The sequence below is a fragment of the Tamandua tetradactyla genome, chromosome 20 (assembly GCF_023851605.1).
Source record: "Tamandua tetradactyla isolate mTamTet1 chromosome 20, mTamTet1.pri, whole genome shotgun sequence".
NCBI classification, from domain to species: Eukaryota; Metazoa; Chordata; class Mammalia; order Pilosa; family Myrmecophagidae; genus Tamandua; species Tamandua tetradactyla.
Window position 1 is genome coordinate 32,265,557 of NC_135346.1, and position 26,942 is coordinate 32,292,498.

At 39.1% G+C, this 26,942-nt stretch overlaps 1 protein-coding gene across 1 annotated transcript in view; it reads left to right on the forward strand.

Annotated features, from left to right (window-relative positions):
• Window positions 1-26,942, forward strand: part of SLC36A1 (solute carrier family 36 member 1) — a 72,077-nt gene that overhangs the window by 26,897 nt on the left and 18,238 nt on the right. Inside the window, exons 6-10 of the mRNA XM_077137448.1 lie at window positions 629-713; window positions 1,741-1,959; window positions 6,176-6,274; window positions 10,235-10,401; window positions 18,108-18,277. Of these exons, the coding sequence (XP_076993563.1) occupies window positions 629-713; window positions 1,741-1,959; window positions 6,176-6,274; window positions 10,235-10,401; window positions 18,108-18,277 (740 nt within the window). The remainder of the gene's footprint in view (window positions 1-628; window positions 714-1,740; window positions 1,960-6,175; window positions 6,275-10,234; window positions 10,402-18,107; window positions 18,278-26,942) is intronic.

Below are 26,942 nucleotides of genomic sequence, written 5' to 3' on the forward strand. Positions count from 1 at the left end.
CTTTTTTTCCCCCTTAAATGTCTTAAATGTTTTTCTCTATCAGCACATATAGATTTTTCTTAACCTCTGTTGCAGAGTTCTATTTAACATTGATCTGTAATTTAATCACTTTCCTCAATGACTTTTTAGGTTGTTATCAGCTATTGTTGTTATAAAAGTGCTTCAACCAACAATTTGTTTTAGTACATCTATTTCTGTGTACTTATGTGAGAGTGTATTGGTCTTTTATCCTGAGGACTCCTAGTAATTTTAGAAAAAAGGTGTGAGATAGAATAGGTAGGCAGGTGAGTGGGAGGAAGCCAAGGGGCTGGGAAGTGGCTCTGGTGTTTGTACTCTGTTCTGGTCATCCCAATCCCAGGATTTGCTGATTTCATATAGCAACCTAGACAAGAAGCTAGGAAGAGGTCCATGGAAACCACACAGATAGCACCTCCTTCATCTTTCTTCAGAAGCTCCAGATCATTGATGCTTAACACAGTTTCTGCTTTTACCAGGGCGTGCTTTTCCTTTTCACCCAGTGGGAAGGGTCCTGGATGATCTGGAGAAAAGCACTGTTTAAAACCCTTGTCCCTCTAGGGGTTTTTCTTCTAATGTAATGACCTTGCATTCCTTCCTTTTCCATCTTCAGGCATATTGTGGACTTCTTCCTGATAGTCACTCAGCTGGGATTCTGCTGTGTATACTTTGTATTTCTGGCTGACAACTTTAAACAGGTAGGGTCCTGATAGACAAAGAGAGAATGGTAAGAGATGGGTGGAATTTCTGTTTAGGATTCCTTCCCAGCCAATTTAGGTCAACAAAAAAATTAATATTTAAATACTTTACATAGAATAGTGTTTTTTGTTTGACACTCATCTAAAGACCTAGGGCTTAGAGAAACCTCTAAATGTCATCCATCCTCTTGCCTTTAGGTTGTGTATTGGCTAGGGTTTTCTAGAGAAATGGAATCATCAGGAAATATCTGTAAATACAAAATTTACAAAAGTGTATCATTGACTGTGGGTATATAGAGTCCAAGGTCTGTAGAGTAGGCCGTAAGTTGGCGGCTCCAATGAAGGTCCTCAACAAACTCTCAGGAGAGTTTGGTTGGGCAACTGTGGGTATGTGAAATCCAAGATCTGTAGGGCAGGCCACGAGCTGGCAGCTCCAATGAAGGTTCTCAGCAAACTCTCAGGAGAGGTTGGTTGAGCAATTGTGGGGATGTAAGAGTCCAAGATCTGTAGGGCAGGCCACGAGCTGGCAGCTCCAATGAAGGTCTTCAATGAACTCTCAGAAAAGGCTGGCTGACTGAAGCAGGAAGAGTAATTGTCTCTTCTGAATCCGCCTTAAAAGGCTTCTGAGGCTTTAATTAGATTAAGCATCAGTCATTGCAGGAAACATTCCCTTTAGTTAATTGCAAATGCAATCAGCTGTGAATGCTGCCAACATGGTCATGATTTAAGTCCATGAAATGTCCTCATAGCAACAGACAGGCTAGCACTTGCCTAGCCAGACAGCTTGGTACCACCACCTGGCCAAGTTGACACATGAACCTGACCATGCAAGGTAGGGTATAGTTAAACCCAACTCAAACAGTTGTGTTGTTCATGATAATTACAAAGATCACCAAAGAAGATTCCTTGACCACAGACACCTCTAAGGCCTGTTCCACTCACTTGAGCCTCCCATCAGGAGTGGGAGGTGCACTGGCCTTTGTTGTTTGGTAGCCTTTTCCTTTTTCTTTTCTTGCCCTTGTGTTAGGTGATAGAAGCAGCCAATGGGACCACCAACAACTGCCACAACAACGAGACAGTGATTCTGACCCCCACCATGGATTCGAGACTCTACATGCTCACCTTCTTGCCCTTCGTGGTGCTGCTGGTTTTTGTCAGGAACCTCCGAGCCCTGTCCATCTTCTCCTTGCTGGCCAACATCACCATGCTGGTCAGCCTGATCATGATCTACCAGTTTATCGTTCAGGTATGAGCCTGTTCTCCTCCACCCCCTATTGTGTAATCGAGGAGACAAACAACACAGGTAAGTGGAACATAAATAGGTTGACATATTATGGATTTGGATTAAGAGTTCTCAACCTCAGTGCAATTGAAATTTTTGGGGCCAGATAATTCTTTGTCATGGGAGCTGCCCCCTGCATTTAGCAGCATCCCCAGGTCCCACCTATTAGCTACTAAGAGCACCTCCCTTCCTCCTGTTTTCAGATATTAGCAAATATTCCTGGGGATAGGGACAAAAATCACCCCCATTGAGTTCACTGATTCATACTTTTTCAGATTAGATCATTGTTTTAGTTTGCAAAAACTGCCAGAATGTAATATACCATAAACGGAATGGCTTTTAAAAAGGGAAATTTATTTAAGTTGCAAGTTTATAGTTCTAAGGCCATGAAAATGTCCAAACTAAGGCATCCAGAGAAAGATACCTTGATTCAAGAAAGGCTGATGGATCCAGAAATGCCTCTGTCAGCTAGAAAGGCACATGGCAACTTTGCTGGGGTCTCTGGCTTCTCGTTTTCAAGCGTCTTCCCCAGGGGCATTTTCTTTCTTCATCTCAAAAGGTCTCTGACTGTGTGGGCTCTGTTGGTTCTGGTGGCCCTAAAGCTTTTCCAAAATGGTTCCCTTAAGGGCTCCAGTAAGCACATGGCGAACACAGTGTCATCTGCTAATTTCCTCTCCAGCTCCCTGGGGGGCCTTTTCCTTCTTCATCTCCAAAAGTCACTGGCTGGTAGACTCTCTTGCTTCATGGTTCTGTGGCATTCTGTTGTCTTTCTCTGCTCTCTTAATCTCCCACTTTCTCCAAAATGTTTCCTCTTTTATAGAATTCCAGTAAAGTATCAAGACCCACCTAGAATGGGTGGAGACACGTGTCCACCTAATCCAGTTTAACACCCACTCTTGAGTGAGTCACATCTCCATGGAGGTAATCTAATTACAGTTTCCAACATACAATACTGAATAGGGATTAGAAGGAACTATTGTTCCCAAAAGGCTGATTAGGATTAAAGTATGGCTTTTCTAGGGTACATAAACCCTTTCAAACCAGCACAGATGATTTCCATGGAGATGGGTCTCCACTCATTTAAGGTGTATTAAAGTATATTAAGCATAACTTGCACTCTTTTCCTTAACTTAAAAAGGTACTTAAATTTAATCACCCAAAGAATTCATAAATGCATGGTCATTACAATGCAAACCACACCAGTACTTCTTCACACCACATCTGCAAACTGAGTTTTCATCTCTCAGATAGCTCCTATATGTGACTGACCTGTCTCTTTCCAGATCATATGAATGCATTTACATGCTATATGAATATAAAGTGAAATATAAAGTGTTTTTTTGTGCTTTCTTAAAGTAATTTTTTTGAAAGTCTATGCATTTTTCATCTACTTTGCTTTTTGCCTTTGACAGTGTCTTTGAGAATTTTCCATGTTGATAGATCTGGTTCTGCATCATTCTTTTAAACCGCTACATTGTATCACACTGAATAGAAGTGTTGTAGTTTATTTAACTAGTCCCCAGTCAGTGAACTGTCAGGTCATCTATAAGTTTTATAATTTCAGTATTTTAACAATGAATATTCTTGTAAATTCTACTTTGTAGACATGCATAAATATTTTTCTAAGGTATTTATCTAGGAGCGGAATTGCTGAAGAGTATGCACTTTTGAAATTTTTGTATCCCCAAGTTGCTTTTTCTGAAAGCTATTTATCAATTTCATATAAACCCTCACCCACAGTATGTGAGTGTCCATTTTCTCACCCTAGCCAACACTGGATGCATCAACTTTAAACTTTTAGTCAATCTGACAGGTGAAACTGATTTTCATACAGTCTGCTTTGCAGTACCCCAGTTACCCATTGATGTGGTTTCTGGAACAACAGTAGCTTATAAATAGCAAAGACTTCCTGTACAGGAGGAGAGATATAATGAACTTAGATTACCTTGGTACTCAGTGATCATTTACTGTGTTTGGCTTGTCATGCTAAGTTAAATGGGTGGTTAACAGTGATGCTTCTTCTGCAGAACTGTATTTTAAAAACAAAATAGGGTGGACAATGGAGACTCAGTGGCATACTTCTCGCCTGCCATGCCGGAAACCCAGGTTTGCTTCCCAGTGCCTGCTCATGTCAAAAAAGAAAAAAAAAAAAAATTCTCCATATCTTGTTTTTTTTATGGGACCAGAAGAAGGGCCTGTGAATGCATGATTTACCACTTCCTGAGAGTACCTTTTCCTCTCTCTGATAAATTAAGTCAAAACAAAGGAGGGTAAATTAAAGCATAATTTAATCTTATAATTAGAGATCTCAAGAAGCATCTTGAAATACCCCAGTGAGCATTTCAAGATTCATCTTGAAATTCAGTGAGGCCGCTTCACATAAACGTGGCTTTAGTTTAAACCATCATAGGTAGTTGACTGCAGTGGTCACCGTGACCAGAGGGCTGGGGTGGAAATTAGGCTCCCCTGGAGTCATGGGCCCAGCCAAACATAGTGGCCAACCAGAGTGATGTCTGTGCGTAGGACAGCCTGCACCTTTAGTGTGCTGTCTGTCATCGAGCTGTGCTGCCTCCCAGGTGTGGTATAGGAGAGGATAGTAGTTTGGCTCTGTGTTTGCAGTCACTGGCCGCAGTGTTTGAACAGCTTTATTTTGATGTGTTGTAGTGCTAAAGATGCTCCCTCTGGACCATTTTTATTACTGCTGCTGGTACTGTTACCCATTTTGAGCTTTTGCCCTATATACCAGGAGGATTCCTCTGCTGGCACCCCTAGACATGTAGTCTGAGATTCCCTGACTCATCCCTCAAACTCATCTGATGAGGGCAGTGATCATCCACTAACAAATGGGATAGCACCTATTTCCAGGAACTTAGCACTTTATAATTCAGGAGTAATTACAGGACAGTCTCACTCTCATGCCACGTTGTAGAACAAAAATATTCATCAGTTTGTCTTTATTCTAGGTACTGAAATACTTCTTATCAGGAAGTCTAATTGATCTCTTAGCAGTAGCCCAGAAGAATGATTTTTCTTAGGGAGAATTTAGTATAATTCTTTGAAATCTTTCAAAGGGTAGCCTACTTACAGAGATTCATAATAGATCTCTTTTGGTCACCTGGTATTTTGGCACACTGTGTTTCAAATACGGAGCATGCCAAAATCTGTAACACCTCTACAGTTAAGTTAGTTGTAAAATGCTGTCAAAGGCAATTTTATACTCAATTTTTATTTTCATTAGAGAAGTGTATGCACCTGGTTTAGAAAGCCAGGTTCTGAAAGGACAGCAGACTCTCCACCCACCCAACCCCTACCCAGCCCTGCTCCCTCAAGGCAGCCTGTTCATAGGTAACTGTTGTTCAGGAGTGAGCCAGGTCGGATTCTTGACCTTGCTTCCGTGCTTGTACAATCCTCCATTGTAGTTGCAGTAAAAATTGCCTTGGTTTTTTTTATGTGTTTATTTTTTTAATGTTCCATTTGCTGTTTTCCTCAACTATTCCGACTCCTCTATCATGTGCCTATCAATGGTATTTTCCAGGTGCTCAAACTCATTCACGGAAATTAAAAAAGAAGAAAAAGAGATAATCTAATGCTCTACCACCTTTCCTTCCAGCTTTGTATATGTGGAGTTTTTTTTAATAGTTGTCATCATAGTAAATACATAAATTAAAAATATATTTTTCTCATTGTTGTTACACAAGCAGTTTTTCATGCACTAATAGTTATTCTAATGTTTACATTTTAAATAGTTCCTTTATACCATGTTCTGTGGTAGAGTTGATGTGCAGTAAATTGCTTAACTGTTTAGTTTGTTTGGTAGCATTTTAGGTTGTGTTCAGTTACTTTCCCAAATAGCTTCGTTGTGCTTCTTCATATTTTTTCCCACTTGGATAAAATTTGGGGGGATGGGATTACTGGAATAAAGAATGTGACATTTTTATACAAACCCCAGCATTTGAGTTTTTAATAATACATTGGGCTAGTCTTCCACTAACTCAAGTAAAGTTTTCAGCCTAAAGGGGAAAAATATGAAGTCTAAATGCCCCCAAATCATATGTCAGGTATCTTACTTTCTCCCTCAGAGAATCTTGGATTTAGAAAAAGATATGATTTTTCTGATGTTGGGGTTCAAATCTATAATCTCTGTACAGCCTTTTGTTTGGTTTTGTTTTCTTTCTTTCAGAGGATCCCAAACCCCAGCCATCTCCCCTTGGTGGCACCCTGGAAGACATACCCTCTGTTCTTCGGCACGGCCATCTTTGCCTTTGAAGGCATTGGCGTGGTAAGAGCTGCCCTGTGATTTGAGCATGGTGTTCCCTGGTACCCTTTGTATCCTAGAGGTCTGCTTTAAGGAATGCTAAGAAAGTATTGTTAGAAATTATCTGCTGAGATTTACTAGCCAGTTAGTGAATAGTGTTTCAGGAATTTCCATTGAAATTTTCCAGCTCCAATTTTAAAAAGGTGTTTTTATTGAAAAATATCCATGCATATACAGTCCAACTGTATTATATAATCAGTGGCTCACAATATCATCACATAGTTGTGTATTTATCACCGTGGTCATTTTTAGAACATTTGCATCACTCCAGAAAAAGAAATAAAAAGAAAAAAGAAAAAACTCATATATCCCATACCCCTTACCCCTCCTTCTTGTTGACCCACAGTAATTTCATTCTACCCAATTTTTACCCTTTATCCCCCCCATTATTTGTTTATTTTTGTCCTTATTTAATTTATTTTTTTACTCATCTGTCCATACCCTGGATAAAAAGAACATCAGACACAGAGTTTTCACAATCATGCAGTCATGTTGTAAAAGCTATATAGTTTTATAGTCTCTTCAATAATCAAGGCTACTGGAACACAGTTCAATAGTTTCAGGTACTTCCCTCTAGCCATTCCAATACCCCATAAACTAAAAAGGGATATCTATATAATGTGTAAAAATAACCTCCTGGATAAAAAACTCTCAACTCTGTTTGAAATCTCTCAGCCACTGAGACGTTATTTCATTTCTCTCTTCCCCCTTTTGGTCAACAAGGCTCTCTCATTCCAATGATGCCGAGTCCTGGCTCATCCCCAGGAGTCAGGTCCCACATTGCCAGGGAGATTTACACCCCTGGGAGTCATGTCCCATGTAGGGGGGAGGGCAGTGAGTTCACCTGCCAAGCTGGCTTAGCGAGAGAGGCCACATCTGAGTAACAAAAGAGGTTCTCTGGGAGTGACTCTTAGGCCTAATTATCAGTAGGTTTAGCCTATCCTTTGTAAAAATAATCCTCATAGGGATGAACCCCAAGATTGAGGGCTCAGCCTATTGCATTGGTATCCCCACTGCTTGTGAGAATATCAGGAATTCCCCAGATGGGGAAGTTGAATATTTCCTCCTTTCTCTTCAGTCTCCTAAGGGGACTTTGCAAATACTTTTTTATTCTCTGCCTAAATTACTCTGGTATATTTCAGGGCTCTTGCTAACCTGTACAAACCAACAAGATCTCACACCCTACTCAAGATTCTATCCAATTATGGTACTCAAGTAAATGGACCATACAAGTTCAATTAGATAATGTGCTACCCAAAATGCAAATTTTGCACCAAATAAACATCTCTCCTTTTGATCTTGCAAAGAAGTTGAAGTTTGAAAATATGGACCATATCATCTTTTACCCAGTATTCTGATTTACCTTAGTTGTATCCAGGTCAGCTTCACTCATATCTCTAGGTGAAGTCTGATCACTTTTTTCAGCTTTTTTGACAGTTGCTGAATGGGGTAATGCTGACTTGCATTCCAGCTCCAATATTTGAAAAGAAATAATATAATTTTAACATGTTTCCATTCATAACCATTGCACAACCATCTCATATATGCAAGAGGCAGTAGTACGTGGAAATTAGCATTACAGGATCTAGAGTCACACTGACTTGGGGAGGTATCCTGGCTCTGCCAGAAAGCAGCTGTTGAATAAGGAGTCTTCACTGCTTGCTTCTGAAAAGTGAGCTCAATGATGAGTAGTTATTGGCATTAAATGAAACAGTGTGTGTAAAGTGCTTTGCTCAGTTCCGAACACATGGTAAGTATTATATAAATTTTTGGTTTTATTGATAAAATTTTATTTCATTATTAAATCAGTAAGTGTATGAATGATTTCTCTGTCATGAACATTGGTGTGGTGTATTTTCTGTGTATAAATGAGCAGCCTTCACTCTTGGGTCAGCTTCCCACTGCTATGATTTCACCAAATTTTTTTCCTAAAGAGAGTAATCTCCTGCTCAGTTGTACCTATTTTGATTTTCGTTTGCATTTTTTATAGTAAAGATCCACAGTTCTTCAAGGAAAATTGTTAATTCTGTTGGCCAAAGACTTAGAAAATAAGAAGAGCCTTCTCTTTTTATGACAGTCTTTTCTCCACATTTAATTCCCTATCACCTTATATGCTTTCAAGAAAACCTAGATGCCTGATGAGTTTTTTGTCAAAGTACTGTAGAATCACTGAAGTGATGTTGATGGAATGTGTTAAGGTTCTAACATCATAGGGAAAGCTTCCTTCGGCTATGACCATTTGTAAATCATTGATTGTCCTGAGGTTTTAGACCTTTCCCTCAGCTCTTTCTTGGGGTAGCTCTTTGCCTATGAAGAGTGTCTCACCTTGATTCATAAACACGAATGGTTTCCCTGCTGCAGGGGTAGAGTTGTGAGAAAAGATGTCCCAGGACCTCAGGCCTTGAAAGAAGAAGCTAAGTCAGTGTGGAACGATGTCTAGAGGCCCTGGGTTCTCAGGGAGCATTGTACTGAATTTACCAGTCTTCCCTAACATCGCAGTGCAGACATTACTCTTTGCTTGATTTCATTAGCCAAGGCCTGGATCCAGAGTCATTATGTAAACATCATTATCTGTCACTTTATGACTTCTTTGTGTTTTTTATTTTTACAGTGGGGGGTGGGGAACATTTGCTATTTTGACTCTTAGTTTTAGATTTTAGCTTTGTACATGTGTCAGGATCAAGCGTCAGGTGCTTTCTGCGTGCCCATTGTATTCTCCCCATATTTGTGCCCCTCTTTTAAGCCTACTGGCATAGAGATGGGCTCTGCTGCCTGGCTTTTTAGCCTCTTGATATGAAGGAATGGAAGGATGAGTTCAGAAATTTTTTCAGGTTGGTTGTGGAATGACTGAAGCTTGAACTCTTGAGCTGTTGTGGTGGTGGGGGTAGGGGATGCCATGGACGCCGAGGGCACAGTGGAGGTGGGGAGCTGTGGTGCCCCTCAGTGCTGGGCCTGCCACAGACTCTTGCTGGCAGGTGTGTACAGGGTTGTGCCTGGCATAGTATGTTCTCCATGTCCTCAGGTGCTCAAGGAAAATGCATGTAATGACAAGATCAAAGATAATTCGTAGGATAGCTGGGCACTGCCCTGTGTTTCTTTTCCTTGCCAGCTGTACCAGATCTAGTTGTTAGCAGCTTGTGAACAATGTCTTAGTCATACCTACTGTTTCCCCCATTCCTGTATGATCTTATCTTCGTAAGAGGCCTATCCTTTGTTCTAGCTACAGTGAAAGAATACCTTTTGTTATGAGAAAGGAGGCAGTGAAGATCAGTGGTCTGAAATAGGAGCCTGGGAACTGGACTTTGTTATGGACCTGAATCCCTGAGATCCTGCTTAAGTCTTACTGCTTCCAGGACCTCAGTTTCTCTAAATTGAAGGTTTAACTTGTCACCACTAGTGCCTGCCCCTATTGCAGTAAGGAAATATTTGTGGAAACTAGAGTGGCCCTCTTCCCTAACTGCATTTCTCATTCTTTGCATAGGTTGGCAGGGAGCTGGACCTCAAATTAGGTACAGTGGCCTGTACTGCCTCAGCCATCCTGATCCCCATCATGCCAGGAGGCATGGGGTCTGTGTGAGAGGACCTGCTGGTCATCACTCCCACCCTGTTGGGATCCCACAGCAGGAGGCAGATGCTGTCCTGGACCAGGGGCCATGGGCACTCATCCTGCCCCTACCCTTACATCTTAGGACTTCAGGCTTACATAGTGTGTTTCAGGATCTCCTCTAGCTCTGAAAGTATAAGTTCTGATGAAACAACTTTTGTTTATTTGTCTGCTTATTAAAGGACAGATGTGCTTTGTGGGAACTCCAGGGATAAAGAAGTTATTTTTTTTCTAAAGATGTTATTTTTTTTGTTGGTCATTAATTCTGTTTTTTTTTTTTTTCCCTGCACTTTTTCTCCTCTCTCACTACTGTCTCATAGGTTCTACCTCTTGAAAACAAAATGAAGGATCCCCGGAAATTTCCAGTCATCCTGTATGTGGGGATGACCATCATCACTGCCCTCTACATCAGCCTGGGGTGTCTGGGGTATCTGCAATTTGGAGCTAATATCCAAGGCAGCATAACTCTCAACCTGCCCAACTGCTGGTATGTGGGGAGGATGGAAGCCTGGGAGCACTGGATACTTTTACAAATTAAGGGATCTGCTGATGCCATTCCCCAGGCCACCACCATCCCTCCTTGGTTGTCCCCTAGGCCTTCTAACTGGGCTCTTTGCCTAAATCTTACTCTTTTCCCAAATCTGTTCCCTACCTTGTTGTGTGTGTGAGCCATCTAAAATGCAATCTGATTGTGCGTTTCCCTGTTAAAGCTTCTCTTTGCCTTTAAGAGAAAAGACAAAACCCTTAGCTTGGCTGTCAGTGCCTTTCTGGCTATAACCCCATCACCCACTCTGCCAGCAGGACTTATCTTAAGAGTTGCTATTTTTAAGAAATTTTCTCTGATGCCCCATGTACTGTAACTTCAAGTCTATGTTAGATGTCCCTTCATTACCGTCTAACCTAATCCCTATTCCATTGTGCCATAATTGCCTGTTGATTTGTACTGTAAGTTCCTTAAACTGTAAACCCTGTGAGGACAGGAGCAGTCTTGTTTGCCATTGTGTCCCAAGGCCTGGTACAGTGCCTGGTACACGTTACTCATCCAGCAAATGATTTTTGAGTGAAAAGGAGGACTAAACCCTGATATTTTGAGGCATACTGTAGATGAGAAGATGTCATCAGGAGGCAGCTGGGCATAGAGGATGGAGGTGTCTTGATGTAGAAGACCAGGGTTCAGACCTGGCTCTGCCGCATCCTTGGACAAATCACTTAGCCTCTCTCTGCTTTATTAGTTCCCTCTTCTGGGACCCAGGAATAACCATATCTTCAGCCCAGGATTGGCATAAAAATGAAATGGTATGCATGAGAAAGAGTTTTGCAAAGCTCCTCTAGCATGACAGTGCAGTAGGCTGCTGCTCTGAGTTTAATTGTTTGTGTTAGATGCATTAATGCTCATGAGGTTTATGCTGAATTGTGGGTTGAAGCTAATTCTAGATTTCTCATCTAGAATCCTGAGCCCAGAAGGGCCAAGTATCTGTATCTGGTCCATTCCAAATACTTGGGAAAAAAGGAGAGAAAATGTGTATTTGGTTACTAGCTTCTTCTCCTGTGCCTCTCCCTTAGCAGTCCTAAGCTTAATGAAAAAGTGGGAGTATCTCACCGTGAACCAGAGATTGTTAGGTGTCCTTTTATATCTCACTTTCAGTACCTCTTTTGATATATTGTAGGAAAACATTAGACATATCAAAATACTTCTAAAAAAGGTAGACGTCATAGGGTGGATCCTGAGCAACAATTCCATTTTGAAAATTAAAATTACATTGTGGCAAGCAGCTGTTAGTAGGCAATGAGAGGCTTGTTGTTTGCCCTGGGGATCTGAAAAACCTTCCAGCCCAGCCTGGTTGAGCTGCCTGTGTGTGTGTGTGTTTTTAGAATTCTGATTGGTAAGACTTTGAGTGAGGACAAATTGAGAAAATTGGGGAAAATGTTTATTCAATAGTGTCAACATTAAGCCTAGGACTCTCTAATAAGCAGGGGCTTGGAGTGTAAGCTGGTTGCATGGCCAGCCAGCACTAGCCCTGAAACAGGCCATCATTTTCAGGAACAGCCTTACCTTCACATTCCCTCTGCTACACCTTTTTAAGTGCTCCTGCCCTTTCATGAGGGAACAAACAGAGGTAGCTTTATGTAACTGTGTCACTTTTCCCTGGAAGATAAATAGATCGGGAGCAGTCATCAGCTCACATAATCTGAAGCCATAGTTGATTATCTGTCTCCTTTCTCTGACACCCCAAACCCAGTTGCCTTAATCCTTCTGCCTGCATTAGGGTGCAATTTATTTAACGGTTCCTGAAGGTAATTATCCTGACTCCAGACTTCCTAGCCCTCCAGAAATCTTTGTGCTTGGAGTTTCAGTATAGAGCCACTAGCTGATTTTCCTTGTCTGTTGCTGGAGAATTTGCTTTTACCAAATTCAAGCTTGCCCAGGTAGTTCTCCTGCTTTTAAACTCAATACTTATTTTACCCAAAATAAAATTGCTACATTTAAATAGATTTCCAGTGAGAGTAGGCAAATGTTTTCCCCTGCAGAGTGGCCCTTCCCTTTAATCATCAAATCAGATCTATAAATGCTTATCAACCACAGACATTTTTTTTCTCCTCTGCACAGCTCTGGGCTCTGGAGTGGTAACAAAGAAAGATCCCACGATGAGTTAATGGTCTCACTGGGAGGCTGTGCATGAAGCCATGGGAGATGGCTGGAGTGGAGGGACAGATTGATTCTGCTCCTGCCACTTGGTCCTGTGCGGTCACTTCCTGAGTCTTAAGGAGCACAGAATTGGATGTGAAGGATATAAATAGGCTTTGATTTTGTTTTTTTTCTACTTATGCTGCTGTATTTACTTATTTTTAATTAAACTTTTTATGTTGAGATCATTATAGATTCACATTCAGTTTTAATAAATAATAGAGAAACCCCATGTACCCTTTACCCGCTTTCCCCCAATGGTAATATCTTACAGAATATCGACATTGATATAGTGAAGATGCAGAGCAGTCCCTTCACCAAAAGGATCCCTAGTACTTCCTTTTAAAAACCCCTACATGCCCCTCTCTCTGCCCCTCCCTCCCATGCCTCCCCTTCCCAACCTCTGGTAAACACTAGTCTGTTCACCATTTCTGTGATTTTGTCATATAAATAGGTTTTTTACGTTTTAATTTTATTTTTGAAAGGCTATGTAAAGGTCCCATATTTTACCCATGGTAAAGATTCCAAACATTCAAAGGGTGTACAAAGAAAATTAAGTTTTTACTCCCCCCCACCCTGAATCTCTGGTGCCAGAGTCTTCCACTTCAGAGGCAACTGCACTACAGTTTCTTGTTTCCTTCTGGAGATATTCATTTGTAAGGATGTAAAATTTGGGGAGGTGGCAGGAAGGGGAGCACCTCTTTTTTTTTTTCATTAAAAAATTTTTTTTTAGTTAGAGAAAAAGTAGGTTTACAGAAGAATCGTGTAAAAAAACACAGTGTTCCCATATAACATCCCCCCTCCCCCATTATTCACACTTTGCATTAGTGTGGTGCATTTGTTATATTTCATGAAAAAACATTTTTATGTTTGTACCATTAGTGATAGTTCATCATTATTCTAGTTTGAAAGCTGCCGGAATGCCATATATCTGAAACAGAATGGCTTTTAAAAAGGGGAATTTATTAAGTTGCAAGTTTATAGTTCTAGCACTGAAAAGATTCAAATTAAGGCACGAATAAGAAGTTACCTTCACTTAAGAAAGGCTGATGGATTTCAGGGTTTCTCTCCTAGCTGGGAAGGCACATGGCAAAGTCTGTTACCTTTCTCTCCCAGCTTCTTGTTTCATGAAACTCCCCTGGAGCCGTTTTCCTTCTTCATATCTAAAGGTCTCTGGCTCTATGGGCTCTGTTGGTTCTGGTGGCTCTAAAGCTTTGTCCAAAATGATTCCCTCTTAAAAAACTCCAGTAAGCAACTGCACCTTGAATGGGATGGGTAGAGACGCATTTCCATGGAAACTATCTAATCAAAAGTCATCACCCACAGTAGGGTGGTTCATATCTCCATGGAAACAATAAAAAAGATTCCACCCAGCAATATTGAATGAGCATTAAAGGACATGGCTTTTGTGGAATACATAATAGCTTCAAACTGGCACAGTCATTTACACTAGGATTCCCTGTTTTGTACAGTCCTGTGCTTTATATTTTAATTTTTATTCTGGTAACATATATATGACCTAAAATTTCCTCTTTTTACCATATTCACATATGTAATTCAGTGCTGTTAATTACACTCACAATGTTGTGCTGCCATCACTTCTATCCATTCCAAAACTTTACAATCCACCAAAATAGAAGTTGTGTACAAATTAACCATTAACTTCTCTTTCCCTACTCCTACCCCATCCCTTCAACCTATTTTCTATATTCTAATTCTATGAGTTTGCTTATTCTGATTGTTTCATATCAGTGAGATCATGTGATATGTGTCCTTTGGTGTCTGACTTATTTCACTCAACATGATGACTTCAAGGTTCATTCATGTTGTTGCATGGATCAGAGCTTCATTTCTTTTTAAGGCTGAATAATAATTCATTGTATGGTGTTTATCACATTTTGTTCATTCATGAACTGATGAATACTTGGGTCACTTCTATCATTTGGCAAATGTTAATGATAGCACTATGAACACTGTTGTGCAAATATCTCTCTGAGTCCTGGCTTCCAATTATTTTGGGCGTATACCTAGTAGTGGTATTGCTGGGGCATATGTAAATCTATACTTAGCTTCCTGAAGAACTGCCAAACTGTCTTCTACAGTAGCTGCATCATTTTACATTCCTACCCGCAGTTAATGAGTGTCCTTATTTCTTCACATCTTCTCCAACACTTGTAATTTTCCATTTTTTGTAATAGTAGCCTATTTTAGTTTGTTAAGCTGCTGGAGTGCAATCTTCCAGAAATGGAATGGCTTTTAAAAGGGGACTGTTTTAAGTTGCAGGTTTACATTTTTAAGCCTATATGTTTACATGAGGCATTCAGGGAAAGATACCTTAATTCAAGGAAGGCAGATGGTTCTGGAACACCTCTGTCAGCTGGGAAGTCACATGTCTGGCAGCTACTTGTCCTTTGCTCCTGGACTCTGTTACTTTCAGCCTGTACTCCTGTGGTGGTTCCTCACTTTGCCTTTCTGGGTTTGGCTTTCATCTCTTGGCTTTCCTTGGCTCTCTCCAGGTTCTGGCTTGCATAACATCTTAGGTCGATGTCTGCTGGGCTCTGAGCATCTCCAGACATCTGTGTCTCTGTTCTCTGAAGCACCTGTTCTCCAGGGGCCTACGTCTGCTCTCCCTGTTGGCTCTGAAGTTGCTCTCGGTTCTGAACTCTCTCCAAATGTTTCCTCCTTTAAATGGTTCCAGTAAACTAATCAAGACCCACCTTGAATGGGTGGTGTCACATCTCCATCTAATCAAAAGGTCACACCCATGATTGGGTGTGTCACATCTCAGTGGGGCTAATCTAATCAAAAGTTGCTGCCCTACAGTATTGAATTAGGATTACAAGAAAAGCTGCCCCTATAAGATTGGATCAGGATTAAAACGTGGTTGTTCTGGGGGTACATAATAGCTTCAGACCAGTACATTCCATCCTCTGGATCCCCAAAAAGGTATGTGGTTTTTTTTCTGTTTACTAAATACATTCACTCCATTACAATATCACAAAGCCTTAAAACATTTCAGTAACAATACAAATATAATACAAAGTCAAAACCCATACAAAATTTCATCAAAGTCAGCTACAGGTATGATGTGTTGTAAGGCAAAAAATTCTTCTCTGGCTGTGGACCTGAAAAAACTCAGAACAAATTATCTGCTTCCAATATACAAAAGAGGGACAGTCATAGGATACATGTTTCCACTGCCATAGGGAAAAATTGAAAGGTAGACAGGGTTCACTGGACCCAAACAGTTCCAAAAACCTGCAGGGCAAACTCCATTGGATTTCAAATTCAGAGAGTCATTCATCCTTGGGGCTTTAGAAAGCTGCAGTCCCACACTTTCCAATGTAGCAGACTTGCTGTCTCCCCAAATGCTGGGGTGAGTTGTAACACTGGGGTTCTTTGTGGAGACCATCTTTCTTCTTGGGCCTACCCGGGCCTACCCTCCACATACATCGGAGCAGTACCTGGTATCTCTGCCATCTCTGGGGCACAGGTTTAACCTCTCCAGAACAATAGGGTGGCAGCCAGGCTCCCCTCAATCCCTGGTCTATGCACTCTATTTTTCTGAGGCCTGAGGTGGCACAAGTCTTCCTGAGCAATGCCCACTACTTCTGGGGCAGACTCACCCTATCCACATGTATGGGTGGGTCTTCTTTTCTGGCCTGAGATTTCCTTACTCCAGACCCTCCGAAGTCATTTTTCCTTCAATTCATCTCTTTTCTATCCCTTTTAGTCCAGACTGGCAATGGTTCCAGTGGTAAGTTAGAATGATTATTGCCCAAATACCCCTGAAGATTAGGAGAAGGAGCAAATGAGAGGGAGGAATTGTGCTAGGGAAGATAGGATCTAACAAATGATTGTAACTACTGACTCTAGTGATATTTCTTGTTGGTCTCAAGTGTATTAGAACAGCTAGAAGAAATATCTGAAATTATGAAACTGTAACCCATACAAACTTTGAAATTTGCTCTATAACTACTTGACAAACTGTACTGTGGAATTTATCACCTTTCTGCATATATGCTGTATTTCACAATAAAAAATATTTTTAAAAAAGTATGAGGCAAAAGTCTATCTGCTGGTATGGAACTATCTCTGTGATCTACAGTGAAGTAAACAAAAGACTGGTAACTCTGGGTTTCAGGGCTCAACTCTGCCTCATACTTTTTTTTTTTTTTTTTTTTTTTTTTTTACTTTTTTATTGTATAGTATAACATATATACAAAGCAAAGAACTAAAAAAGCAATAGTTTTCAAAGCACACTTCAACAAGGGGTTACAGGATAGATCCCAGAGTTTGTCATGGGCACCAAAAGATCCTCTCAGAGGCTAGAAGTCTTAAATATATTTTTTTATTATCACAATTGACTTTTTCCCTTCCTTTTTTTGTGAAAAATAACATATATACAAAAAAAAGCAATAAATTTCAAAGCACAGCACCACAATTAGTTGTAGAACATAGTTCAGAGTTTGACATGGGTTACAATTCCACAATTTTGGGTTTTTACTTCTAGCTGCTCTAAGATACTTGAGGCTAAAAGAGATATCAGTTTAATGATTCAGTATTCATATTTATTTGTTAAATCCTATCTTCACGGTATAACTCCACCATCACCCTTGGTCTTTCCATCTCTTTCTTTAGGGTTGTTTGGGCTATGGCCATTCTAACTTTTTCATATTGGAAGGGTCTGTCATTGATATGTGGTAGGAAGATGGAACTATCTGATGTTCTGGAGAGGCTGGGCGTTCTAGGTTTCAGGGCTTATCTGGATCAGGGACCCATCTGGCGGTTGTAGGTTTCTAGAAAGTTATTCTAATGCATGGAACCTTCGTGGCATCTTATATATTGCCCTAGATGTTCTTTAGAATTGGCTGGAATGGTCCTTGTTGGGATTTGGTAGGTTATGATAGGTAACAATGTCTAACTGAAGCTTGCTTAAGGGCAACCTCCAGAGTAGCCTCTTGACTCTATTTGAACTCTCTCTGCCACTGATACTTTATTAGTTACACTTCTTTTCCCCCTTTTGATCAGGAAGGAATTTTTGATCCCACAGTGCCAGGTCTGGATTCAACCCTGGGAGTCCTCTCCTACATCACCAGGGAGACTTTCACCCCTGGATTTCATGTCCCGTGGAGGGAGGAGGGCAATGATTTCACTTGCAGAGTTGGGCTTAGCGATAATGTGCCTCATACTTTTTTAATAACTATATGTGGGTATATGGTGATTTATTTAAAACCTTTCCTTATTGATTAGCATTTAATCTGTTTTCAGTCTTTCATACTTAAATAATGCTGCTATGAATTATTTTGAATATAAATTTTTGTGTGCACATGTAAGATCTATGTCTATTGGACACGATCTTAGAGATGTAATTGCTGGATCCAAAGGATATGTGTTTGTAACTTTGATTACTATCACCTAATTGCTCTGGGACCATTTATGTTCTCCCTGATAATGCACAAGCAGGTTGAAAGTATCTTTTGAAAGTATCTTGGCTCTCTCTGCAGGCTGTACCAGTCGGTCAAGCTTCTGTACTCCATTGGGATCTTCTTCACCTATGCTCTCCAGTTCTATGTCCCTGCTGAGATCATCATCCCCTTTTTCGTGTCCCGAGCACCAGAGCATTGTGAGCTAGTGGTAGACCTGTTCGTCCGCACCGTGCTGGTCTGCCTGACGTGTGAGTAGAAGGCAAGATAATTGCCTTGTTTTTCCCCAAAGGGCACCCTGTCCCTAGGGCCTTCATGTGTGAGAGAGTCTGTTACAGTGGAACTGCTATTTCTGTATGAGCAGAAAACTTGGCACATTGTCTCATTTCAGGGTTGAGGCATATTCAGATGATAGAAATCATTTGAAGTTAATTAATGATATGTATACTTTAAAGAGCATGGGGGAGGACAGAGTATATATGGTAGAAAATGCTCTGGATATGGTCATAATTAGATGTAAAGAAGTAAATTCTCATGTAAAATAAAAGTTTAAAGGAGAGCCATGTAGCCAATATCTGTAATGAGTATAGATTACTTTGATAGAAGTTACATACCTTTTTTTTCAAGTTATTGCTTTTCCAGTATAATGATCTATTCCTCAAAGCCATTTGAGCCTTTATGGTAGTATTCCCAAAATGTTTTGATGTCTCTCTTTATTAAAAGTGATTCTTAGAAAATTTCTCTTAACCTAGATGGTTGATTTAACCCATTGTGTTTTATTCCCATCCCTCTGCCCCATGCCAAGGGCTGTAAGTTAAGAGACAGGATATCATCCTACTTACTGTTGGTTGAAACTGGTATAAATTGAAAATATGATTTTTAATTATTTTGTAGCTTCTTAGGTTCATAGGATAGAGAACCCATGAATAGATTGGTCTATAATATCTAAATTTTAATTTCCAGAAGATTTGCAATTGCTTTCTGTTTTAGTTTGTTAATATTGCCTGAAATGCAATATACCAGAAATGGGTTGGCTTTTATAAAGGGAATTTAATAATACAAATTTAAAACAGTTGTAAGACCATGTCCAAACTAAGACATCCAGAGAAAGATACCTTGACTCAAGAAAGCCTAATCTGGGAAGGTTGGTTTCTGCTGATCCTTTGGCTTCAGGTTTCATACAGCTTCTACAGGGGCATTTTCTTTCTGCATCTCCAAACATCTCTGTGTTGACTCTGAAGCAACTGTGTTTTCTCCAAAATGTCTTCCCTTCTAAAGGACTCCAGTAAACTAATCAAGACCCATCTTGAATGGATAGTCACATCTCCATCTAACCAAAAGTCCACACCCACAATTGGGTGTATCACATCTCCATGGCAACAATCCATAGTTTCCACCCCAAAATATTGATTCAGGATTGAAAGAAACATGGCTACCCCCACAAACTGGATCAGGAAAAAGGACATGGCTTTTCTGGGGTAAATACAACTTCAGACTGGCACACTTTCCAAATTGAAATGCTTGAATCATAAATTTCTCTTTTTGGTTATAGTTCCTTTCTATTTTTTATTTTTTTAGGTTTTATTCTTTTGGAGCAAGAACTTCTTTGCTTATTGTATTGAGGCTTCCCTGGGAATTTCTTTAAGTCATTCAGTCTGAGTCTCTGTCTTTGGAATAAAGATTAGGTCTATATGATTTTTTAAATTGAGCCAGAGTTGAAAATTTTAGGGCTGAAGTATGTGAATTTTGTCTCTTGTTTCCTCATAGTCTGAGAAATCAGAGATGGCTTTATGGGTTGACTGTTAGCAAGAGAAGTATAAGCAGGAGGCCATGTATTTGTTTCAGCCTCCTAAACATAAGGGAGTGGTGAATTAATGTTTATCCCAGAATGAACCTCTTCAAGCAACCTGTAGTTCTTTTTCTCAGTTTATTTGAGGGAGACCAGGTAGAAGCCCAGTGTGCAGGATCTCTGCATGGAAAAAGCTTACTGGAGCCAAGAATGTGGAGGCCTTCCCATGGATTGATTTAATCTCTCACAGCTCTCCCGCTGAGAGTTTCTTGAAAGTAGGCTAGGTAGGAGTGGGACAGAGGATGGACAACTCAAATTTACCAACTCCAGAGAGCTGATGGCAACTAAGAATCTGGCTTCTACTGTGTAGCTTTTATTTGACAGACCTTTAGGCCCTCCTGTCCTAGACCAGCCTATGGACACAGCCCACTCTACACCAAAGCCAGGCCAATGACCAGGGCTGTCTAAAGACAGGCTGCTCTTTCCAAGGTGATTGAAAAGGAAGTGACATGACATAACTTGTTTTTTCAGTAAATCACCTTAATGTGCACTGATGAGACAGAATCCCTGGACTGTAGATTTTAATCCTTTCTTCTGCCAGCAACTCTAAATAGTTAGATTCAGATAGGTATTTTCCTATATATATAGATAGGTTCTACGAATTGAGGAGACAACTTCCAAATGTATAGTGTTTATAATGTCAGTAATGTGAACTCTCAGCACTCTAATTCTTGAATCCAAATGGCGTTGAAAGAAAAGATGGAGATAGGTAAAATAATTTGCATTTTTCAGAATGGTTCCTCTAGATAAAATAGGTCTATCTGGGTAAAATGTTGCTATACCTGACTAAAGACCCAGTTCTCCCTGCCCTATAGGATTGGGCCACTGATACCAGGCCTAATTCTGCTCGCTGCCCCATTTACTTCTCAAGCCTGACTTAGTCCCCAGATAGCATCCATCTTTCTTTCGTCAGATTGCTTTCTGCTCTTCCCCGCAGGAGGCAGAGTCTCTGATTCATAGACCTTATGCTGCTCTTAGATGCCTTTGATTTTTGCTGTGCTCTTCCTGGCTCTCTCCCTGGGTCTCATCTCCCTTCCAGAGCATGAGGCTCAAATGATTTGGGCCACTTTGATCTTCAAGCACATTCATCTGTTTTTCCCTTCTCCTGTGATCTATTGTGGTTTAGAATTGCATTGTCATCCTTTTAAAGAAGGTAGCCTCTTCATCTCTGAGCACTCTGGCTTCTCTTACCTTCCCTGGACACTTTGAAGTAATTGTAGGGTTCACTGTAGCACCAATTTAATGTATTTGTGTGAGTTCATTTTGTTCTTTTTCCTCTGTCCCTTCTGATCTTTTGACAGGCAGTTGTTTGTATATAATTTTAGATCATTGATGTAATTGGTTGTTCTCAGTTATGCCCATAAATTATGATTGTAGCTTGTAATTGTTTTATTGCTATTTTTAGAGTTTTCCTTTCTTTTTTCCAACTGTTTTTCCTCACACTCCATCACCAAGGGGAGCAGGGAAGATTTGGTCCAGCCTCATATTTTTCCATTTGGAATTCAACTTTTTCACCATTCTCCATCCCATAAAGATATGTACTTTTTTTTTCTTTTTTAAAAAGTTGTTATGAGATATATTCAAATACCATACAGTTCATCCAACTATATCAGTGGTTTTTAGTGTAATCACAGAATTTTGCGTTCATCACCACAAACAATTTCAGAACATTTTCTTTACACCAGAAAGAAAAGCCCCTGACCCCTTAGCGGCCATCTCGCAACCTTTTATCCTTCCCTATATAACCATTAATCTATTTCTGTCTCTATAAATTTATTTATATTTACATTTTATATAAATAGAATCATACAATATGTAGTGCTTTGTGTCTTGTTTCTTTCACTTAGCATGATTTTTTAAATAAATTATTATTTTAATTAGGCGAGTTATAGATTACATAAACATTATGTAAAAAATATAGCATTCCCATATGCCTTCCCTGTTGTTGACACTTTGCCTTAGTGTGGTATCTTAGTTACAACTGATGAAAGAATATTAAAATATTAATAATTCCTACTTCTCCCTTCAGTTTTGCCAGTGTTTGCATTATTTCTTTTGAAACACCATGGTTAGGTCTGTAAATATTTATGCTTATCTCTCCTTGGTGGATTGCCCCTTTCATTAATACTGTTCTCCTTTTCCTCTTGTAACATTTTTTTACTTAGTCTTTATTAGTATAACTACCCCAGCTCTTTTTTTTTTGTTACTGTTTGCATAGAATATCTCTTTCCATTCCTTCACTTTCAAAATATTTGTCTTTGACTATTCTTTCAACTTTCCAGAAAGCTGGAAATGATCATAATAAAGAGTACTTAAAAAAAAACAAAAAAACGCTACAGGCCATGGTGGCTCAGCAAGCAGAGTTCTTGCCTGCCATAACAGAGACCCAAGTTCGATTTCCAGTGCCTGCCCATGTGAAAAAACAAAAAACAAACAAACAAACAAAAACCGATGCTGTGGGAAGTATGCCTAATATATCTGTCCTGATCATCAACAGAAATAACTTGCCAGTCTTTGATTTCCTTCTTACCATGATCAAGCCAAGGTTATAAGCACCAGAAGACAATATAAACTGGGACAGAATCAAAGCGTCGGTAACCATGTTTACCTGTGCTGCATCTGTCCCTCCTCAGAGCTGGCTCTAAACTTCAGATCCTGTCTTTTTCAACCTATGTTATCAGTGTACCCCATTCCTTCAGGGTCAGTTATCCCCCCACTGCTGCTGACACAAACCAATCAGCCTGAGGATGCTCCCAACCTGTTGTGAAGATCTGTGAATTCCACATATTCTCAACACTGTCAGTAGATGCAATACACAATATGGTTTCCATACAGTCTACTATTTTGGGATTTTCATAAGCATGATTAATAAACACATTCAATTAAAAATGAATCAAAAACATGTAAAAAATAATTTTTGTGTTAGTCTCTTATAAACAATGCATAGTTAGGTGATGCTTTTTTGTCCATTCTGCCAATCTGTCTTTTGACTGGGGAATTTAATCCATTAACATTTAGTATTATTACTCTAAAGGCAGTACTTCAGCCATTTTGTCCTTTGGGTTTTATATATCATCTTTTTTGTCTCTCTTTTACTTTATTCCAGCCTCCTTTTCTGTTTAATTGATCTTTTGTGATGTATATATAACTGATTCCTTTCTCATATTTGTTTCTGTATGTTTTTAAAATACTTTCTTTGTGGTTACCCTGGGATTTTATATATAAATGTTATTTTTCCCAGTAAAAAATCAAATAGGTCCAGTCATAAATAAGTGCCCGGGTGGTTCAGTGGTAGAGTGCTCGCCTTCCATGTGGGAGACGTGGGTTCATTTCCTGGACCATGCACCTAAAAAAAAAAAAAAAGTGCTTTCATGAATTGAAACAAATGTATCATACCAACACAAGGTGTTAATAATAGGGCTTTATATGAGAATCCTGTATTTAATGCATGATTGTTCTCTAAACCCACAACTTCTCTAATAAAAATTATTTTAAAGAATAAAAAATCACAATAAGAAGAGCGGCAGGATCTGCACGCGGAGCCAGTGAATCCTTATTAAAATCATTTTCACACACGAAAGTGCATATGGAAAGGAAAGGAGACAGAGTTATAATTTCAATAGAAAAAATGTAAGCTGAAAGAGGGGAGGTGGAGTCTAACTGATACAACTGATAAATGTGAAGGGCTGGAACTAGTAAGCAGCTGACTCAGATTCTTCATTAGCGTTGGGGTTTTCGTCCTCAGAAGTTCAAGAGAAAGACCTGATAAAGGGAGTAATAGTTCTTAAAATCACAAAGGCACAGGATAAGGGCTTTTATAATCATTACCGGATATCAGAGCAGGTGAATTATGGTTCAGGGATTGCAGGTATTCTCTCTCTACTCTACCAGAAAGAAAAAAAGGAATATTTGTATAATGATTGAGTTATCATAATCATCAGTTAAACCCTAATTCCGCTGTTACGTTTTCTGCCTGTACATATTGGCTGTTCTATGCCTCTAGAGTATTTTTAGTCTTCATTACTGTACCTTTCATCCCCATGACTGCTATGTTTGTATATATACATATATATATGTCTTTTGACTGGGGAGTTTATATATATCACTTGTATTTTTATACTTACCAGCTTATTTTGAAAACAACCTTTTCTGATATATATCCAAATGAATTTGAAATTACAGTTATCTCAGAGTATACAGAAATTACCTATAAATGAAACACTGATAAAGGAACACTTAAAATATTACTTAAGGATTTCAACATAATAGAATTCTCTTTTTCCAGCTTTTTAAACTGTTTCTTTCCCATCTAAGCCAATATATAATATTTGAAATTTGGGTTATGTGTACATATAAAGCAGACACATTTGTCAATGTGAGCATAAGATGAAACAGCATCCAGTGTCCTTTCTGGATATAATTAAATTTTCAGAGGCAGAGTGGTCCAAATGGGTGCAAAAACTTGATTTCCTCATGAAATAAACTAGATAAAGAAAAATTAAGAATAATGCCAAAGATTTATACCAAAAAATCATTCTCTTTCCTATACTTTTAACAAAAAAATGTGCGTGCTGGGTATATGTGAATCAGAATCCTTCAAATCAGCATTGTGAACTCCTGTGACTAGGGGAGTATGTAATTCAATAAAAGGCTCTGGAATAAAAAGAGGAGTACAGGTGAATAGAGGACATTTATCTATCAAGTTACACATATCGGCTTAATAAAGAGGTAGATTATTTAGAAGTCTCAGCGGGGTCAGGTATTGACTTGGGCCTGAAAGTCATGTTTGAATTATTTTTAATAAATCATAATTAAGGATATTAGAAGGCTACCCATCACTGGATAGTACCTTAATGTTAAATACTAAAAAGACTGAAAAGAAATTATTGTAAAAAACACAAAACATCATATTTTATGGTTCTCCTATTCTCTTTGTTCCACTATTTTTGTAATTAGGGCAAGATAAGAGGTCCAATTTGTTTAAGAATATTTAATGTACCCCATAAGCTGTCTGAATCAAAGATTTTTATTAATTTTTCTGCCAAACACAACATTGATTTCCATCTACATTTTTTTCTTTTTAAACTTAAAAATCATATTGCAGGTACTGTAATATATTTTTTGTTTGCTTTTATTGTGAAAAGTAGCATATTGAAAAAAGCAATAAATTTCAAAGCATACCACATCAATTAGTTATAGAACAGATTTCAGACTTTGGTATGGGTTACAGTTCCACAATTTTAGGTTTTTCCTTCTAGTTTCTCCAAAATACTGGAGACTAAAAGAAATATCAGTATAATGATTCATCAGTCATACTCATTTGTTAAATCTTGTCTTCTCTTTTATAACTCCACCTTCTTCTTTGGTCTCTCTCCCAATCTTTAGGGGTATCTGGGGTATGCCCATTCTAACTTTTTCATGTTGGGAAGGGCTATTGATAATATGGGAGAGTGGGGTGAAACTACTTGATGCTCTGGAGAGGCTGGCTCCTCTGGGTTTCAGGACTTATCTGACCTAGGAACCCATCTGGAGGTTGTAGGTTTCCGGAAAGTAATCATAGTACATGGAACCTTTGGAGAATCTCAGATAAAGCCCTAGGTGTTCTTTAAGGTTGGCAGGAATGGTTTTGGTTGGGAGTTGGCAAACCATGGTAAATAGCAATATATAGCTGAAGCTTGTGTAAGAGTAGCCTCCAGGATAGCCTCTCAGCTCTTTTTTAACTCTCTCAGGCACTGATAGCCTTATTTGTTATAATTTTTTTATCCCGTTTGGCCAGAAGGTATTGTCAGTCCCATGATGCCAGAGCCAGGCTCTTCCCTGGGACTCATATCCCACATTGCTAGGGAGACTTTGACCCCTAGATGTCATGTCCCACATATGGGGGAGGATAATGATTTTACTTGCAGAGTTGGGCTTAGAAAGAGGCCACATCTGAGCAACAAAAGAGTTCCTCTGAAATAATTCTTAGGCCTAACTATAGATAGACTTAGCCTCTCCACTGCGTAAATAAGCTTCATAAGAGCAAGCCTGCAAATCAAGGGCTTGGTCTGCTGACTTGGGAGTCCCTAATGTTTGAGGCAGTATTAGGGGTTTCCCAGGTGGTAAAGTTTTGTTTTGGTTTTTTTTTCTTCCCCCGTAACAGTAAAAGATGAGAGAGTTTTATTTTATAAGATAGTTATTGTATATTCCACTTTAATGAGGAGGACACAATAGATTTTCAGTCTCCATCGAGCAACATGTCAAGGCAATATTTCCAAAACTGTTTTCCAAGAAACATTAGTACTAATGACTGTTAATAGGAGTTTTCTGCCATCAAATGAGTTTGCAAAATTTCACACATGCACACTGGAAAAAATGGAAAAAACATATGTTTGTATAGCTGTTTCTTCATCTTTGCTTGGTTTAAACCATGGAAAAGTATACTACATAGATAAGATACTCTCCTTTTGGGGGTTATCCCTGCATTGAAATAGCTATGTAGGTGGCATTTACCTATTATGTAGATAATGTGACTCTTGTTGGCCATTTAGAGAAGAGGGAGATGAGCCCAACAACATTTATTTATCATCAGTTTTGCTTTGAAGAAAACCATCACCTCATATTTATGTTTGCCTCAAATACATTAGAGTTTTTTTTAAAAAAACATCAAATTTTCAAAATCCATTTTCCAAAGTCTATTAGCTCACCCCCACCTACATTTGACTGAATGGAAGTTGCAGAGCATAACAAGAATAAATACCCTGACATTTTTCTGTAAGAATTCCACAATAAACATATTGCATACTGAGTTTATATGGAGATTCTAAAACATTTTTACATGCATTTTTAAAAATTATTTTTCAAATTAAAAATTACAGGAAAGAAACACAAACATTCTTAATATGTGATCATTTCATTCTACATATATAATCAGTAATTCACAGTATCATCACATAGTTGCATATTCATCATGATGATAATTTCTTAGAACATTTGCATCAATTCAGAAAAAGAAATAAAAAGACAACTGAAAAATAAATCGAAAACAGAAAAAAAAATTATGCATACCATACCCTTTACCCCTCCCT